We start from the raw sequence: 16,576 nt of genomic DNA on the forward strand, positions 1-16,576 counted from the left end.
CTGCTGGGAGGCCAGCTTGAGCGGATAGGAAAAGTAGCCCCATGAACAAGGATGCCAGAGAGGAGCCTGGTAGCCTGGGGAACATTGTGGGTGTGAGTGAAAGGGGGGCGGCCAAGCCACTCAAGTGGGACACCTTCCCTTGGGGCTGCCCTGGTGTGTTGCCCAGATAGGTCCCTTGGAGGAGGACAGCAGGTGGCTACGTGGGGCAGCTTGCAGCCACAGGTTTTTAGGCCAGGGAAGGGGCGGTGCAGACAGCTGGCCTTGTCTACTGTGGCTGAAACCTTGGGGCCTTGTCGGGCCTTGTCTGGGGCAGGGCCAGGCCTAAATGGGCTGACGTACTTCTGCCTGTTCTCCGTTCTGCTCCTTCCTGGAGAGGGTCCAGCTTGAATTTCCCCAGTTGGTGGCAAGGGGTTGGGGGTTGAGTCAGAGGTCAGGGTGGCTCTGGGTTGTAGGGCCAGAGTCTCCTCACTGACCAGGACACTCTTGGGTGGGTGGAGTGCTGCGATTGCTGAGCCTGGAGAGTTTGCACACTGCCTCTCCGTGCACTCTGCCTGGGTTCCAAGTGCTCCGTTTCCAGGTCCAGTCTGAGCACGTTTTCCAACAGGGGCTTGTGTGTTTCAGACATTATTGGTTCTGTCTGCTTTGGAGAGGGGGCAGGGCCCTGGGCCCTGGACAAAACTAGCTCCCTGCCCATCTGCCAGCCCTTCACTGGCTGCCCAGCCTGAAAGGCAGCGTCTGGGGCTGGTGGGGAGGGGGACACATTCCCCAGAGGCTCCTGGAGAACAGCCTTTCAGGGCTGGGGTGGAAGCTCATTTGAATGAGAATCAGGTCTTTTCTGCCCGTGCGGGTTAGTCTGAACCGTGGCCCCACTAGCGCCAGCTGCGTTGGATGGCGGAGAAGCTCTGTGTGCCTCTCGCCCTCCCCACCTTCCGTCTGCATCTGGTGGCCGCCATTAATATCCTGTCCCCAGCCACGGCCTCCCTTGGTTTCTCCGGCTCTGGGGACCTCCCTGCTCCCAGCTGCGCCGTGGCCCCACCCTGCATGCTCCCTGGCTCTGATAGCCTTGCGTTCAGCTACCATGTGAGTACAGGGATGGGACTGAGGGCTGCACTCAGATCCTGGGGACGGCCCAGCTAGGGGCCCACTCTTCATCCTCTTTCTCAGGCCTGATTCTGGCTCCCACTGCCCAGGAGCCCCAGCCGGGCTAGGCCCCCTTCTCTTAGCCCTGCTGCTGCTGCTGCTGCCACCCATGGGTGAGAGATGGTCTTTTTCCCTGAGAGCCTTTTGGAGGGGGAGGAGAAATCACCAGGCTTTCCTGGGGGATGGGGTGAGGTGGGGGGAGGGTACCCCTAGGATCTCTACTCAGACCCTGCCACCTCCAAGTCCCAGCTCCCAGAACAAGTGCCCAGGAGGTACCAGACATGATGCCTCCGCCCGGCTGCTCAGGTGGCAACTGCCACCCACCTACTGGCAATCTGGTTATTGGCCGTGGCCAGAGCCTTCAAACCTCATCCACCTGTGGCCTCCATGGCCCTGAACTCTACTGTGTTGTCAGTAAACTACAGGTAGGGAGAAGGGTATGGCCTCTGGAGGTGGTATCTTTGGGTTTTTTGGACAAGTTCAGCTCCTGCGGGAGTTCAGGTCATTGCTGTGAAGTTTTGGAGGAGGGTAGGGGCCAACCATGCACTTTGCAACGAGTAACTCTCCTCAGGCGCCTCTCCAGGACTCGGAGAATTGCTGCTTTTGTGATTCTCGGGACGGGAAAAGCCATGGCATTGAGAATGTGGTCTCCCGGAGTGACCCTGATGGCAAAAAGACCTGGTGGCAAGCAGAGAGTGGTGAGGGTCCTCGTGTGCCCCTGTGTGCAGGTCTGGGCTCGGGTCAAGGCCTGGCCACTGAGCAGCCCTTGTGGTTACAGGTGTTGAGAATGTCACCATCCAGTTGGACCTAGAAGATGCCTTTTACTTTACCCACCTCATCATGACTTTTAAGGTGACCCAGTGCCCCACCCTGAAGTCTTATTCTCTGCCTCCTGATCCTGACCCGATGGCCACCACTGATGGGTACCCCTGGTGACCCAAGGACCCCCTCTTGTCCCCAGACATTCCGCCCAGCAGCTCTGCTCCTTGAGCGCTCAGTGGACCATGGCCACTCCTGGCATGTGTTCCGCTACTTTGCCCACAACTGCTCAGGCCTCTTTCCTGGGATCCCTCCTGCCCCTGGCCGCAGAGTCAGTGACCTCGTCTGTGACCAGCGTTACTCAGACATCGAGCCTGCCACTGAGGGAGAGGTCAGGCCCAGAGGAAGGAGGGTGGGGCCCTGGCATGAAGCCAGAGGCTCAGGCTTGCTTCTTCCCAGGTAATTTTCCAAGTTCTGGACCCAACCTTTCTGGCGGAGAACACAAACAATGCGGAGATTCAGGGTAACTATCCCACGGTCAGTCCTGGATTCCTTGTGTGTCAGGAAAACCAGAAACCTACCTGTGGGAGGAGAGATCCTGCCCAAGTTTGTGCACTAGTGGGGCAGAGCGGCAGGCAAACCAGCTCAGCCCCCCAGCGATTGTTTCCCAGCCTTGCCGCATCCTGGTCCTTTACTGTGGCCCCTGTTAGGGCTCCCCGTGCATGTCCCGTTACTGCTCCCCATACCTGTGCCCAATGCATAGGGACCAGCACGCTAGCAGTTTATATTTCTGCCCCATCACTGAAGTCCTTTGTGAGGAGGCCCTACTGTGGTCCCCATCACTCCTGGCCCTGCCAGACCAATCTTTATCCCCCACCTCTACTTGTATCACACTGTACCCCATAAACTGTGAGCCAGTGTCCTGTTCCCCATCACAGCCCCTTCATGGTCCAGTCTGCCCTCCCACCCCGCCTTAGTTTACTGCATTCCGGAAGCTGCCACCAGGTGGCACCAGCGCGTCTCTGGGTGGGATCTCTTCCTTGTGAAATAAATCTTGTTCAAGGACAAGAGAAACGTAACAACCCAGCAGGGCAGCCCAGAACCAGGCCAGGAGAGGGCCAGAACAGGACGACAAACCCCAAAGTAGCTTTTTCTCTATGTTCTACGATCTCCACCCACCTTGACTTAGATTATTACCAGCTATTGGGCATGCATGTGCACACACACCTTTCACCCTTCTAAGGCCTAGAGCGTGTTCCTCTGATCAGAAGAAAAGGGACTTCTGGCAAAGAGATACAGGAGGTGGCCTTGGCTTGGTAACTGAGTTAAGCTGTGTAGAGAAAGGGGGCCGTGGACCCGTGGAGCCCCACTGTGGGCCTGGCATCTTCTGGGCAGTGCTCAGTGGAGTGGATAAACAGGGTAACTGTCTTGGAGCTCACTTAACAAATAAGATGGGCAGTCAATAAGTACACATACCTCAAGTGGTTTGGCTGGGTGAAGAGCTGATCTCTGAGTCTAGTGACAGGCTGGGGAATGGGGTCCTTTACTGCACTGGGGAAGCAGGTTTCCTGTATCTAGCAGTACTGGAAAGGGGTGTCCAGGGAGCAGTGGGGTGTGCCTGTCTCAGCCCCGGGGTGATGGCAGGTCTGACGCAGCTCAGAGGTGGGATAATCGCCACTGGGATGTGGTCATCCTAAAACGGTATACTCGGGGTTGGGGTGGGAGAATCGCACAGTGCAGGTGCTGGAGGAGGTGGCTTCAGTGATGTAGAGAGGGGAGAAACCCCCCACAATGCCTCCTCCACCTTGGGCATAGAGGGATCACAACCTCTGTGCACCTGAGGGCTCTCCATTTGTCTCCAGAACTCCTGCGTGTGACTAACCTCCGTGTGAACTTCTCCAAGCTGCACACACTGGGTGATAGGCCCCTGAGGGGCCTCAAGGGCCACCCCTTCTACTACTATGCTCTCTATGAGCTAGTGATTGGAGGCAGCTGCCTGTGCCACGGCCATGCCTCCGAGTGCAGGCCCGCACCTGGGTCCCCACCCAGCGTGGAAGGCATGGTAAGTACTCCCGGAGGGGCACCAGTGGCTGGTGGGAGGGTAAGCCAGGGGACCAGGGCCGACTCATCTTGCCCTCATCCCTGTTAGGTGCATGGCCATTGTGTCTGCCGCCACCACACCACTGGTACCCACTGTGAACGCTGCCAGGGCCTGTACCAGGACCGCCCGTGGCAGGCAGCAGAGCCTGGGTACCCCCACACCTGCCAGGGTAGGTGCCATGCCCCGCTCTGTCTGGCCACACCTGCCATGGGTCAGCCCACTCCATGCCCACCTTCTTTGCCCTGCTCCAGAATGCGAGTGCCATGGGCACGCCCGCAGTTGTCACTTTGACATGGCCCTGTATCTTGCATCTGGCAACGTGAGTGGAGGTGTGTGCGATGCATGTCAACACAACACGGCTGGGCGCCACTGTGAGCTCTGCCAGCCCTTCTTCCACCGGGACCCCCTGGAGGACCCCCGCTCCCTTCACTCCTGCAAACGTGAGCCCTCCAATCCCCGATCCCAGTTGTGACCCTGATCCTTAAACTTCACATGACCTCTGACCTGACTCTGTCCCCACTTCTGACTCCTGACCCAGCCTGTGACTGCGACCCTATGGGTGCCCTGGAAGGAGGTTTGTGTGATGCCTACACAGACGCCACCCGGGGTCTCCTCTCTGGGCAGTGTCGCTGCAAAGTTCACGTCTGGGGCCAGCGCTGTGACTCCTGCCGGCCAGGTCACTATGGCCTGAGCCTCACCCAGTCAGAAGGCTGCCAGCGTGAGTGACCCTCAGCGTGACCCCCATCCCCAGATCCTCCTTGCTCTGTCCCCAGTTACTGCCCTAATAGCACCCCGGCCCCCACAGCAGTCCCGAAGCACCCTGACAGCTGTGTGCCCTAGCCTGCAGGTGCAACGCCCGGGGCCGGGTCCCCAGCACTCAGGCCTGTGATCCATCCAGCGGTGCCTGTCACTGCAAACGCTTTGTCTCTGGACGGGACTGCAGCCGCTGTCTGGTGAGGCTTGACCCCCCCACCCCCCTGCTTCTGATCTGACCTTGAATTGGGGTGCTGAGCTTCTAGAAGCTGGCAAGTACCAGGCTGTAACAAGTGTGACTGCAGACTGAGCCTTGAAGGTGGGTCGGTGCCACTTCCTGACCTGGTCACCAGAGTCAGCGCCACCTTGGCTAGCTGAGCCAGCACGGGGGAGCTTTGGTAACAGAAGAAAGAAAAGCAGTTAAAAGGAGTGGCACAAGTATGGTGCGCCGAGTTTAAAGGTGTTTCACAGTAAAAGAGGTTGAAGGGGCACTCGGAGCATCCCCTTCTTGCCTCTCCTTGAACGTTACAAGTCCTTTAACTTTTATTTTACTCCTGGTTGTGTCCTCCTCCTCTTACCTCTTACCTCCCCTCTGTGGAGCCGTGCAGGAGTCCACCAAGGGCCCCTCTAGCCTTCCAAGATGGACACAGAAGAGCATTCAAGCCCTGAGCTCCCCCACCAGCTTCTTCCTACGACTGGTCCCCATATACTTTTAGCCCCAGGCTCCCGATGGTCTTTTCCTTGCCCACATCTTCCTCTCCTTCCTCCACCCACCTTCCTCTTTTACAGCCTGAGTTCTGGGGTCTAAGCAGTGACTCTCTAGGCTGTCGGCCCTGTGACTGTGACTTTGGGGGTGCCTACAGCAACAGGTACAGGGCAGGGCCTGGGGGTCTGGGTCCAGCGGGGGGGGGCTGGGGAGTCAACTGTGTCCCATCCCCATCCCCACTCTGGCCCAGGTGTTCTGCAGGGCAGGGCCTCTGCCTCTGCCGCCCCCACCTGCATGGCCGCCGCTGCCAGGAACTCCAGTCTGGGTACTTCTGTGCCACCCTCGACCAGGCCACTGCTGAAGCAGAGCATGGCCACAGCCTCCAGCCTGCTGACCCCCGGCTGCCTGTGAGTGTCCAGCAGGGGCAGGGGGAAATCAAAGCTCACACCTTGGGGCTCAGGGCAGGGAGAGCACGTCCAGAGAGAGCTAGTTGGAATAAGAGGCCGGACAGGGTTAGGAAGGTGAGGCAGGTCCAGGTAGGGGTGGAATCAGCATGGTTGGAAGTTTGGTGACTTGAACAGAGTGGGAACATACTCCCACGACAGGTTTTCCCTGGTGGTCCAGTGGTTAGAACTTTGAGCTCTCACTGCTGAGGGTGGTGGGTTCAATCCCTGCTCGGGGAAGTAAGATTCCACAAGTTGCAAGCTGTGGCCAAAAGAAAAAAAAAATCCCCAGCCAGAACAGTATGGGAGGACACTGACAATTGACTTGCCCCCAGGGAGCCCCCTGGCCTGCTCCCCCCTACTGTACACCAGCCCCAGGGACCTCCTCTGGTTGGCTCGGGCCCCGACTTTGGAGACAGCGTGACCCTCGCTGTGCCCTCCAACGTGCCAGGCAAGCCTGGTACAGCCACCAGCTGCCCAGGGTAAGGACTCCGAGGGGCAGGGTTGGGTCATAGGTCACTAGGTCTTAGTAGGGAGGGGCCCAAGCCCTGGGGCTGTGGGTCACTGGGATCTTAGAGGAATGGGAACCTGAATCCTGAGTGTTCTCGGTCCTGGAATGGTCTGGGCCTAGGAGTCTGTGTCTCGCATCCAGACCCCAGGGAAGCCCCTGCCCCTGCATCAGGGAGCTGGCTTTGCACTGGGGAGGGGCTCAGGCTTCGCACGTGTGGTGGACGGGGCTGGCCTCTCTCTGCTGGCACCGACAGTGCCTCGCGCCCTGGACTATGACATCGTCCTACGCTATGAGACCGAGGTCAGTGGCATGGTTGCCAGGCAGGTAGGTGGGTGGTGCCAGGTGGTGGGTTGGGGCAGCTTCTTGACTGCTGGCTCCTGATCCTAGGCACCTGAAGTGTGGCAGGCATTAGTCCGGGTCCGTGCCCAGTCACAGCCCCGCAGTACCCGCTGTGCCCTTCCGTTGCCCTCAGAGCAGCTGTTCCAGGCGACCTTGACCCATGCACGCAGGTAGGGGGAACCCTGTGACCCCCAAACCAAGACTCTATTAGTAGCCAACACATCTGAAGCAATACCCAAACGAAGTGGGAAACACCCAACATGTTACATGTTTAGTTGATAAATCGTGTCCGACTCTTTTGCAATCCCATAGACTGTAGCCCGCCAGGTTCCTCTGTCCGTGGAATTCTCCAGGCAAGAATACTGGAGTGGGTTGCCATGCCCTCCTCCGGGAGATCTTCCCAGTCCAGGGATCAAACCCGCGTCGCCTGCCAATGCAGGTTCTTTACCACTGAGCCACCAGGGAAGCTAACATGTCATAGAACATTCAAAACAGGGACCTAATGTAAAACAGGGCAGGGTTTAGTTCCACCTTGATCTTTCTTCACTGCTTGTATGATGAAACACCGGACCCCACGTCTGCACAGTGGAAATGGAGCGTTCCTGGACCGCGTGATCATGACCTCCTCAGCCCACCCTTACTCCTCTCCCTGGTCCTTGCAGAGCCGTGGTTCTTTCCAGACCGTTCTGCTTTGAACCTGGAACACGCTACTCCGTGACCCTGCGGCTGTGGCGGACCAAGGAGGGGCGGAGACCCGAGGGGGGCACGATTCTCCTGGATTCAGTGAGATCCTAGGGGCTCCCCGCCACATCTGGGGGAGACACAAGTTATAGCAGGACAGTGTGGGTGCAGCGGGCCCAGGGACAGGGAGTCATGGAGGCCTAGAGTTGCACCAAGAGGCCTGAGGTAGGTGGAGAGAGGGAGGGAGGAGGATCCAGGCAGGGGGAAACGCATGTGCCAAGGGCAGGTCAGCCAGGCAGGCACCAGGCCTCACAGGACCTTGTGGGCCAGAGGAGGGGCTTGTCCTGGGGAACTGGGAGCCCTGGAAGGGATTGGAGCAGGGAAGACACTGTTAGAGGGTGGCTGATGCAGTGATTCGGAGTGAGGGTGGCATTGCCTAGATTGGTTTGGGGCCACTGATGTGTGTGTGTGTGAGTCTCTCAGTCATATTCAACTCTGCAACCCCATGGAATTCTCCAGGCAAGAATACTGGAGTGGGTAGCCGTTCCCTACTCCAGGGGATCTTCCTGACCCAGAGATCGAACCCTGATCTCCTGCATTGTGGGCAGATTCTTTGCTGTCTCAGCCACCAGGGAATCCCTGGGGCCACTGGAGAGGAAAGAGAAATAGACTCAGAAACAGGAAAGCGGCAGGAAGGGGGTGTGAAGGCCAACGTGTGTACAAATGGAAGTTCCAGCGCAGGTGTGAGTAAGTGGGATGGGGTTTACTGCGCTCTGCCCTCCACCCTCTACCCTCCTACTAGGTCGTGCTCCTGCCGCGGGTTGGAGAGTTGCCTGGACTGAGGTCCGTGGACCCGGGGGCCCTGGGGCGCTTGCAGGAGCTCCATGAGGCGGGCTGCCTGGAGGCAGCGAGGGTGAGCCCACCCCAAAGCATGCCTGAGGCCTGCGCCCACCTCGCCTGCAGCATCTCAGCCCTGCTCCATGGAGGTGGCCTCGGTGAGCGTGTGGCCATGGCTGGAGGGGGACTGGAGGATGGGGGTTGCGGTGGGCCCCGCAGGGTTCATCTGATCTTGCCATTTCTCCTGCCAGTGTGTGAGTGCCACCTGCAGGGTTCACTGAGCACCGAGTGTGCCCCACTGGGGGGGCAGTGCCCCTGCCGCCCTAACATCACAGGTCGTACCTGTGACCGCTGCTTGCCTGGGACATTTGGCCTCAGGCCCACCGGATGCCGTGGTGAGCTTTCAGGGCCCTGGGTGTGGGGTCTGGGACCAGCATGTCATTTCTCTACGTGGCTTGATCGCCCTGTCACTTCCCAGAGTGCCGCTGCCACCCCGAGGGGGCTGCCAGTGCCGTCTGTAACCCTACGAGTGGGCAGTGCACGTGTCGGGCAGGCTGCGCTGGTCGCCGCTGTGACCGCTGCCTCTCTGGCCGGTGGGGCTTCCCACGCTGCCAGCCCTGTGCCTGCAATGGACACGCCGAGTTGTGCCACCCATTCACAGGCGTCTGCCAGGACTGCCGCGGAGCCACCACAGGCCGGCATTGTGAGAGGTGAGGCTGCCCTGGAAGGGTTGGGGAGGGGTCAGGATGAGGGGCTAGGTCCCCGCTCCACATGCCACTGCCCCCAGGTGCTTGGACGGCTACTATGGAGACCCCACCCTGGGCTCAGGCCAGCGGTGCCAGCCCTGCCCCTGTCCTGGGCACCCTGGCTCAGGCCTCTATCATGGGACCTCCTGCCATGTGGACAGCACCAGTGGACATGTCCTGTGCCTCTGTGCCCCCGGCTATACAGGTGAGGCACGGTTGGCAGTGACCAACCCACGGCCCTGCTCACTTGTTCACAGTCCTGTTAGGTCCACAAAGCAAATCTCTGCCAGTGCCACATGTGTGTTTGAGCTACAGGCTGGGCTCCTCTCTTCAAGGAGTTCCCATTCTTTTTTTCTGGCTGTGCTGGGTCTTTGTCGTGATGCACAGGCTCAGTAGGTGCAGTGAGCAGGCTTTTCTAGTTGTGGCGCGTGGGCTTAATTGCCATGGGGCATATAGAATCTTAGTTCCCCGATCAGGGATTGAACCCGCGTCCCCTGCATTGGAAGGTGAATCCTTTACCATTGGACCACCTGGGAAGTCCCAGGAGTTCCCATTCTTAATGCATTAGAGGCGGAGAACTTGTAGGCCAAGAAGATGGGCCACAGTGTGCCTATCCTATCCTCTGCTCTTCTGGCCGGATGGCAGACTTTTTGGCTGGTTAAGTGGGACCCAGAGGCCCCGAAGGTATAGGAAGACGCCTAATATAACCCCCTCTCACTTCCATCCACTCCAGGACCCCGCTGTGACCGCTGCTCCCCCGGCTACTTTGGGCGCCCCTGGCCTGGAGATGACCCCAGAAGGAGTCCCTGCCGGCCCTGCCAGTGCAACAACAATGTTGATCCCCGTGACCCAGCCGCCTGTGACCCCCACAGCGGACATTGCCAGCGCTGTCTGCACCACAGCCACGGCGCTGGCTGTGCCCACTGCCGGCCTGGCTTCCACGGCAGTGCCCTGCGCCCAGGGGGCTGCCGGCGTGAGTTTGTGGGTGGGGTGGGTGAGGGCGTCCCAAGGTGGGGGAGGGGTGGATTCGCATTCTTCAGCCCCTGTCAAGCCCTTCCTGTCCCCAGGCTGCAGCTGTGACCCCCGGGGCACCAGCCCTGTGAGGTGCCCACCTGAGGCTGAAGCCTGCTTCTGTGACCCGGTCAGTGGGCAGTGCCCCTGCCGCCCCCACACACTGGGGCGGGACTGTAGCCGCTGTGCCCCCCTCTTCTGGAACCTCGGGGGGCCCCGGGGCTGTGAGCCCTGCAGCTGCCACGCCCGACACTCTTTGCAGCCGGGGTGTCACCCAGTGAGTCAGCCCGTGTTGTGCGTGGCACGTAGCTGTGGCCGGGTGTGAGTGCATGTCCATGCCTGTGACACGGTGTGATTTAGGGCCAGTGTGAGTGTTAACACAGAGGTGTGCAGGGCTGCGAACAGCTGTGTGTCTGTGCTCTCATGTGATGTGAGCTGTGAGCAAACCTGAGACCACACAGGTCCAACCCCATTCATTTGGTGCCTGAAGGAGATAAGGTCTGAAGTGTGTTCTCGGGTCCCTGGTGCGGACAGGGTGGGAGTCAGGGAGTCAGAGGGCATGGAGACAGCGGGGCGCTTGACTCGGGACACACAAGGGCCTGTCAGGAGCTGAGAACCCAGAGGGCCTGTCGGGGGACGGTGGGAAAGTGGGGGCTGGCCTGGGGCTCAGACCAGAGGCAGAAGGAGGGGAGGAGCCTGCGGCCAAGCACAAGTGTGGATACTGCCAGGCTGGGACAGGGCTGAGGGGCGGCACCAGTGTGCTGCTCTGGGCCCTCTTGCCCTTCTCCCTCCCTCGTTGTTTCACTGACTGGCCACACTCTTTTCCCTCAGGTCACGGGTCAGTGCCCCTGCCGGGCAGGATTTGGGGGCCGCACGTGCTCCTGGTGTCGGGATGGGTACTGGGGTGACCCGGAGCAGGAGTGCAGAGGTGAGCGGAGCGCACTGGTTCACACACTCCACCACCACCAGGGGTGAGGCCGTCCTGACAGGGCCCTTGGGGTGGGGTGGCAGGGGCAGGGGAACCCTGGGCTTGACCTGAGGGAGTGCACAACGTGTTCATGGCTGTTTCCTCCAAAACTTAAAGTAATAGTCATGAAAACAGCTATAGGGAAAGAGTGTAGGCAAGGCTATGTCAGGTGGGTCTGTGGAGCAGACATGCTGGGTGGTTCTCTCCTGACCTCACCTGCCAGTCTTGACCCGAGCTGACCCCAGCCTGGGCTGCAGAGCCCTTGGAGCCCCAGGCTGTCTTCCTGCCCAAAGGCAGCCACTTGGGATGGCCCCCTGGCCGGGGTAGATGCCAGTACTCTTGGCCGTCCGAGCAGTGGCTTAGGAGAGACCACCACGCTCACACAGGGCAGTTTTCCTCTTCCAGGCTTGGTGGGGGCGGGGCTGGGGTGAGCGCCACCTGCTCTCTGCGCTGACCCTGTCTCTTGGCACAGCCTGTGCCTGTGACCCCCAGGGCTCCATCTCGCCCAGCTGTGACCCGCACACAGGCACCTGCCGCTGCCGAGACGGCATCTCAGGGCCGAGGTGCCAGGCGTGTGCCCGTGGCTCCACAGGCGGCTTCCCACACTGCACGTCCTGCCCTCCCTGCTTCGCCTCCTGGGACCAACGCCTGGCTCCCCTCCAGCTGCATCTGGACACCATGGTCCATGAGGTGGCCGCCCTGCGACAGGGCATGCCTGGCTGGGGTGCTGGGCTCCGGGGAGATCAGCTGCAGGCCCTGGAGGGTAAACTCCAGCAGGCCCAGACACTCCTGGAATCGCCTTCCCCCACCAGAGGTCCCCTGCGACAACTTACAGAGTGGATCACCGGACTCAGGCAAGGGGTCTGGGGTCATTAGGGAGGAGGGCTCCAGCTGGCCTCCCAGGGTCAGGGACTCAGACGGTCTCTGGCTGGCTATCTGAGTCCTGGGTTCGTGAGTGAGGTGAGTCCGCTGGAGTGAGGAGACAGGGGCAAAAGGGCATCTCTGGCCAGGCTGATATTCCATTGTCCCACAGGACAGAAAGAACCACATTGGCCCAGACACTGTGGGTCACAGCACAGGTTGTGGCAGAGAGAGACTCATGGGTTAGGGGACAGTGTGAACATCTGGAAGAATTATTCCGGGAGTTAGACTGTGTCAAGGGCCTGGCCTGGCCCAGGAAGGCCATGGGAGCCCAAGGTGAGGCCAAGGTAGATGAGCCACAGGTGAGGGTGGGGGCAAGGCTGGGCCAGGAGGAAGGGAATAGGTGCCTTTGCTTATGTATCTGGGGGGCCCAGGAGGCTGATGGACCCCACCTCAGCCAGTGGAGCCCCGAACCACCCCTCTGTCATTCCCATCCCCTACAGATGCTAAGGCCCAGGTCTCCTCAGCTGCCCTGCTTTCTCAAGAGGCCCTGCGTACAGTCCAGGTCGTGGCCACACTTGGAGGACCAGAAAGCCTCCTGGGACAGGCCCAGGAGGTCCGGCGGTGGACAGAGCAGCTACTGTGGGCAACGGGCCGGCCCAAAGGGCCAGCTGTGTTGCGACTGAAATTGAAGGGGCTGGTCGACAGGGTCCAGAGGCTGAGCCCTCGGCTTCTGGGACTGCTAGAGAAAGCTGGAGTGGTGGGTGGAAATATGGGTCACTGGGGGATGTTTTGCCAAGGAGAGGACTCTCTCCTGGGGCTAAACTGAATGTAGGGCCATTCGAGATCCAGGACATAAATTCCTCACTGGGACCCTGATCTTGTTGGCAGGGATGCAGGGGTCAGGGACCTGGGCTGGCCCGTGTTCCTGTGCCCTCTGGTGTTTCCTCTTGCCCTGGGGCCCTGCCTACCTCCCAGTGGGCTCTCATTGCCTCCCGTAACTCCTCCCATAGCCTGGACATAGCATTCATCACCTTGGAGCAGTGCCAGCATCTGGTACAGAGCTGTGGGGTCTGTGGAGGGGGGCCTGGGGGAGTCACAGGGTACGATGCCTTGACCATGGGCTCACAAGAGACACATTCCATATATGGCCCACCCCTACCAGCTACGGCAGACCCAGGCCACTGCAAGCTCCACAGGAATCCAGGCCTGGGAGACGTGGCATCGTGCAAGGGGGCCCTGGGGCGTGGCCACCGTGGCTCGTGTGCAAGCAACTGTGCAAACCATCCAGCATTTCCTCTTGGGTACATGTCTGCTGGTTATATGTCTGTTCACTGCTGAGGGCAGGGGCAGGTGGGTCTCCAGGACCCTGCTAGGATACTCCTAGAATGAGGAAAACTTGTCAGGGCTGACCAGGGGTCCAGTGGGAGCATTAGTGTGCTAGCGAATCTTGAACAGGTTAGACCTAGGGGTCAGGAGGACTTGATTTGTAACGTTTGTCAATTTCCATGGTATGAGTAATTCCCATCATGACTGATATCAGCCTACCTATTATTTAACAACTGGAGGAGGAAATGGCAGCCCACTCCAGTATTCTTGCCTGGGAAATCCCATGGACAGAGGAGCCTGGTGGGCCACAGTCCATAGGGATCACAAAGAGTTGGGCAAGACTGAGTGACTGAACACACACACACACACACACACACACACACACACACACACACACATTATTTAACAAGTGCTTAATATAATTCCTGAAAATGTAACAATTGGCTGTTGGAAGCGTCTAGCATGAGCTTCCCAGATGGCTCAGTGGTAAAGAATTCACCTGCCAGTGCAGGAGACATGGGTTCAGTCCCTGAGTTGAGAAGATCCCTTGGAGGAGGAAATGGCAACCCATTCCAGTATTCTTGCCTGGGGAATCCCAGGGACAGAGGAGCCTGGCGGGCTCCAGTCCATGGGGTCACAAAGAACTGGACATGACTGAGCATGCACACAGTCTCTAGCACACAGTATAGTCATATCAGAGGCAGGGTCAGTGAGAGGTTAGGGTCAAGGCTCATTGAGTCAGGGATCAGAGTTCACGTCCAGGATCCTTACCTCCATCCCCACAGCTGAAGGTGCGGATGCTGTGAGCATAGAGCTGGTGGCATGGCGTGGGCTGGTGGTGCCCGTCCCCCAAGATGGGGCAGCGGGCCTTGCCTTCCTGCTGGATCAGATCCAGGGTGCCCTCCCTGCACCAGATGCCGAGGGTCAGGAGTTGCCCAAAGCTGAAGGTGTCCTCCACTGGGCACAGCAGACCAGGTGAGGGGCCAGGAGGCTGGTGGTAGAGGTCAGAGGGTGGGGAGGAAGGGAATGCCAGACTGATTGCCTGCATCCTTCAGGGTGGGTACAGCCAGGGCTCTGCACCAAGCGTTGGATTTGGAGGGAGTGCTGGCTGAGGCGGGAACTCATGCAAGGGCTGCAGAGCAAGAGCTGCAGGTGGTGAAACAGAGACTTCACGGTCTGGAGGCCAGTGTACAGGAGGTGATCCACACCCCACCCCCATGCCCTTCAGCTCCTTCACACCTCTTGTTCAGAGGCTGCTATCTCTATTCTTCCCCTGAGATCCTTGACCTATTCTGACAACACGGTGCTAAATACCCTGCCATGCTGTGACCTCTTTGTGATCCCCTGATCTCCACCCCAGGTGGCCAGCCACCTGGCCCAGGTTGCACTGGCAGGGGATGTGACCCCAGTCCTGGGACATCTGTCCAGTGGACCTGCGGCTCTCAGGACCCTTTTGGCCCTGACTCAGCAGCAGGCCCGGGAGGCAGAAGAGCAAGCCACGCATGCCCTGGGCGTGGCCAGGAGCCTGGGCCAGGTGAGATGGGAAAAGCGGACTTCAGGGTCTCAGGGACACCTGTGGAGTAGCATGAATTGGAGTTTAGGTGGGACTGGGCTACACTGGGCTGAGGCAGGGTCTCAGTTCTAAAGCCCCGCTTCCTCCCGGGAACTTCAGGAGGCAGTGTGTTTGGGATGGTAGGGTCCAGGTGGGTGGGCTTTCAGAGCCAGCCCTGCCCTAGGAGCTGCAGGTGGCCCAGCTGGGTGTGATGGAGTTGCAGGAGGGCACGGACAGCCTTGTGGCCACGGTGCAGGATGCAGGAGAGCGGGCACACCGGGTGCGAGCTGAGGCCCGAGAGCTGCTAACACTGGTACAGAACAGCTGGAGAAGACTGGAGGGTATGTGGCTGGGCCAGGATGGGTGGGTACAGGGGGTGGTCAGGGTCAGAGTTAGAGGGATAGTGTGGGAGGGTCAGGGCTGGATCCAGGTTGGGTCCATATTCATATGAGGATCAGACTGGGGTCAAAGTCCAGAACAGAGGGGTCAAATGTTGATTAGTGTTAGAGCTTATTTAGGGCTGGGATCAGAGTCAGGGTCTTGATGGAGATGAGGACCAGGGTCAGAGATTAGGGCCAGAGGTCAGAGCCTGGCTCAGATGACCTTAATCCCCAGGGTTGGAACGCCGCCTGGCTCAGAACGAGGAGGCACTGGGCAAGAAAGTGGCCACCCTGTGGGCCCTTGAGCAGCGGGCAGCAGAGCTACTGGGCCACATGCAGCTGTGGGCCAGGGCATACGGCACCTGCTGACTTCGGTCTGACTCTAAATGACCCCACAGTGACCCAGGAATCCCCTGACCTTGAGAGCCCAGAGACACCAGAGTGCCTGCTGACCCTGAGTGATCCATGTGACAGCATGTCATTTAGTGGTCCGCTGATCTTGACAAATAGAAGGGGTCACGTACAACTCCCTGAGGCCATCTAGTGCTCCCCGAGATCCTGATAGAGCCTTATCTCTGAGTGATCCATAATTCTGAGCGCCCTCTAGTATCCCTGAGCCCCTTAGATTGACCACGTGACCCCCCTGGTGTCTGGTGACCCCACTCCAGATAACTGGTGAACCTTGATGTTTCCCCTAAAGAACCTCAGCTTTTTTCCCTGGGCCTGCCACTCCAGGGTACTCTCCAGCTGACTCAAGACAGTAGGCGCAGATGTAGCAAGCTCAAAGTTGTCCCGACAGGGCCCTACAGACCCCGGAGTCTGGTCCCCGCCGAGGTCCCAGGGGCCTGGGTGGGGCACACGCGCTCCCGCAGCCCGCATTCCAAGCCCGGATCTGGGCGCTCCCGGCGGGCCGAAACGTCCGGAGTGGATGAATAGCCGGAAGATCTGGATTCACTCGCTACCGCTCTGGTCTGTTGTCGGTGCCCAGCTCCCTTTTTCATATCAGGAAACAGTTCTTCTCATGCCTACTTGTTGTAGTGACTGGGGGAGGCAGAGACCCTGGACAGGGGATGGCCTTTCTCCACCTCTCCCAAACCCTCATGTTGTCCTGTCCTTCCGGTCAGGCTGTCCTAAAGCTTCTCACAGTCCCGGAAGAGGGGAGCTTGGCACCCTGAGTGCGCCTTTCCACCGCCCCCCTGATGCTGGAGCCCTGGGACTGAAAAGCCTAAGTGATGGAGATGCGCATAGCACCGAGGACACTGGGGACACGGTCTCCATGGCCCCTTGAGGTCTCCAAGATGACACTCCTCTCCTTGGCTTATGCCACAACCCCTACTTGGTTTGTCCCTGAACTACAGTGGCCTAGGACCCCAAACCCCAGTGTTCCCCTGGCTTTGTGCAGACCTGGGCCTGGGGGCACAATAAAGGTTTCCGGGTGAGCCGGTCTGTGTCTAGTTTCT

General features: G+C 59.4%; 2 protein-coding genes across 7 annotated transcripts; both read left to right on the forward strand.

The window, feature by feature from the left end:
- The first annotated feature begins 114 nt into the window (after nucleotides 1–114).
- Nucleotides 115–11,870, forward strand: LOC102396042 (laminin subunit beta-2). Its single transcript, XM_025272002.3, has 26 exons — nucleotides 115–1,080; nucleotides 1,165–1,253; nucleotides 1,384–1,565; nucleotides 1,712–1,838; nucleotides 1,919–1,992; nucleotides 2,102–2,290; nucleotides 2,359–2,422; nucleotides 3,762–3,961; nucleotides 4,049–4,169; nucleotides 4,252–4,440; nucleotides 4,539–4,718; nucleotides 4,841–4,953; nucleotides 5,543–5,622; nucleotides 5,710–5,866; nucleotides 6,238–6,384; nucleotides 6,555–6,713; nucleotides 6,801–6,922; nucleotides 7,415–7,535; nucleotides 8,236–8,428; nucleotides 8,522–8,665; nucleotides 8,749–8,980; nucleotides 9,058–9,221; nucleotides 9,750–9,989; nucleotides 10,084–10,304; nucleotides 10,859–10,955; nucleotides 11,467–11,870. Exons 1-26 carry the CDS (start codon nucleotides 818–820, stop codon nucleotides 11,868–11,870), a joined length of 4,272 nt encoding a protein of 1,423 aa, XP_025127787.3. The 5' UTR covers nucleotides 115–817.
- Nucleotides 11,871–12,055: 185 nt separating this feature from the next.
- LOC123330935 (laminin subunit beta-2) lies at nucleotides 12,056–16,555 on the forward strand. Of its 6 annotated transcripts, XR_006547221.2 has the most exons (10): nucleotides 12,056–12,191; nucleotides 12,359–12,615; nucleotides 12,747–12,911; nucleotides 13,021–13,159; nucleotides 13,970–14,159; nucleotides 14,240–14,381; nucleotides 14,545–14,718; nucleotides 14,921–15,077; nucleotides 15,352–16,085; nucleotides 16,241–16,372. XR_006547221.2 is itself a non-coding variant. In XM_044933572.2 (9 exons), the coding sequence occupies exons 1-9, from the start codon at nucleotides 12,179–12,181 to the stop codon at nucleotides 16,402–16,404; spliced, it is 1,401 nt and encodes a 466-aa protein (XP_044789507.2). In that variant the 5' UTR covers nucleotides 12,056–12,178; the 3' UTR covers nucleotides 16,405–16,555. The 6 variants fall into 6 exon arrangements, 5 of the variants coding, with proteins under 5 accessions (XP_044789507.2, XP_044789508.2, XP_044789511.2 ...); XM_044933572.2 differs by lacking the exon at nucleotides 15,352–16,085 and having other exon boundaries at nucleotides 16,241–16,555; XM_044933573.2 differs by lacking the exon at nucleotides 15,352–16,085 and having other exon boundaries at nucleotides 14,930–15,077; nucleotides 16,241–16,555.
- Nucleotides 16,556–16,576: the final 21 nt, after the last annotated feature.

The sequence above is a fragment of the Bubalus bubalis genome, chromosome 21 (assembly GCF_019923935.1).
Source record: "Bubalus bubalis isolate 160015118507 breed Murrah chromosome 21, NDDB_SH_1, whole genome shotgun sequence".
Classification (NCBI taxonomy): Eukaryota; Metazoa; Chordata; class Mammalia; order Artiodactyla; family Bovidae; genus Bubalus; species Bubalus bubalis.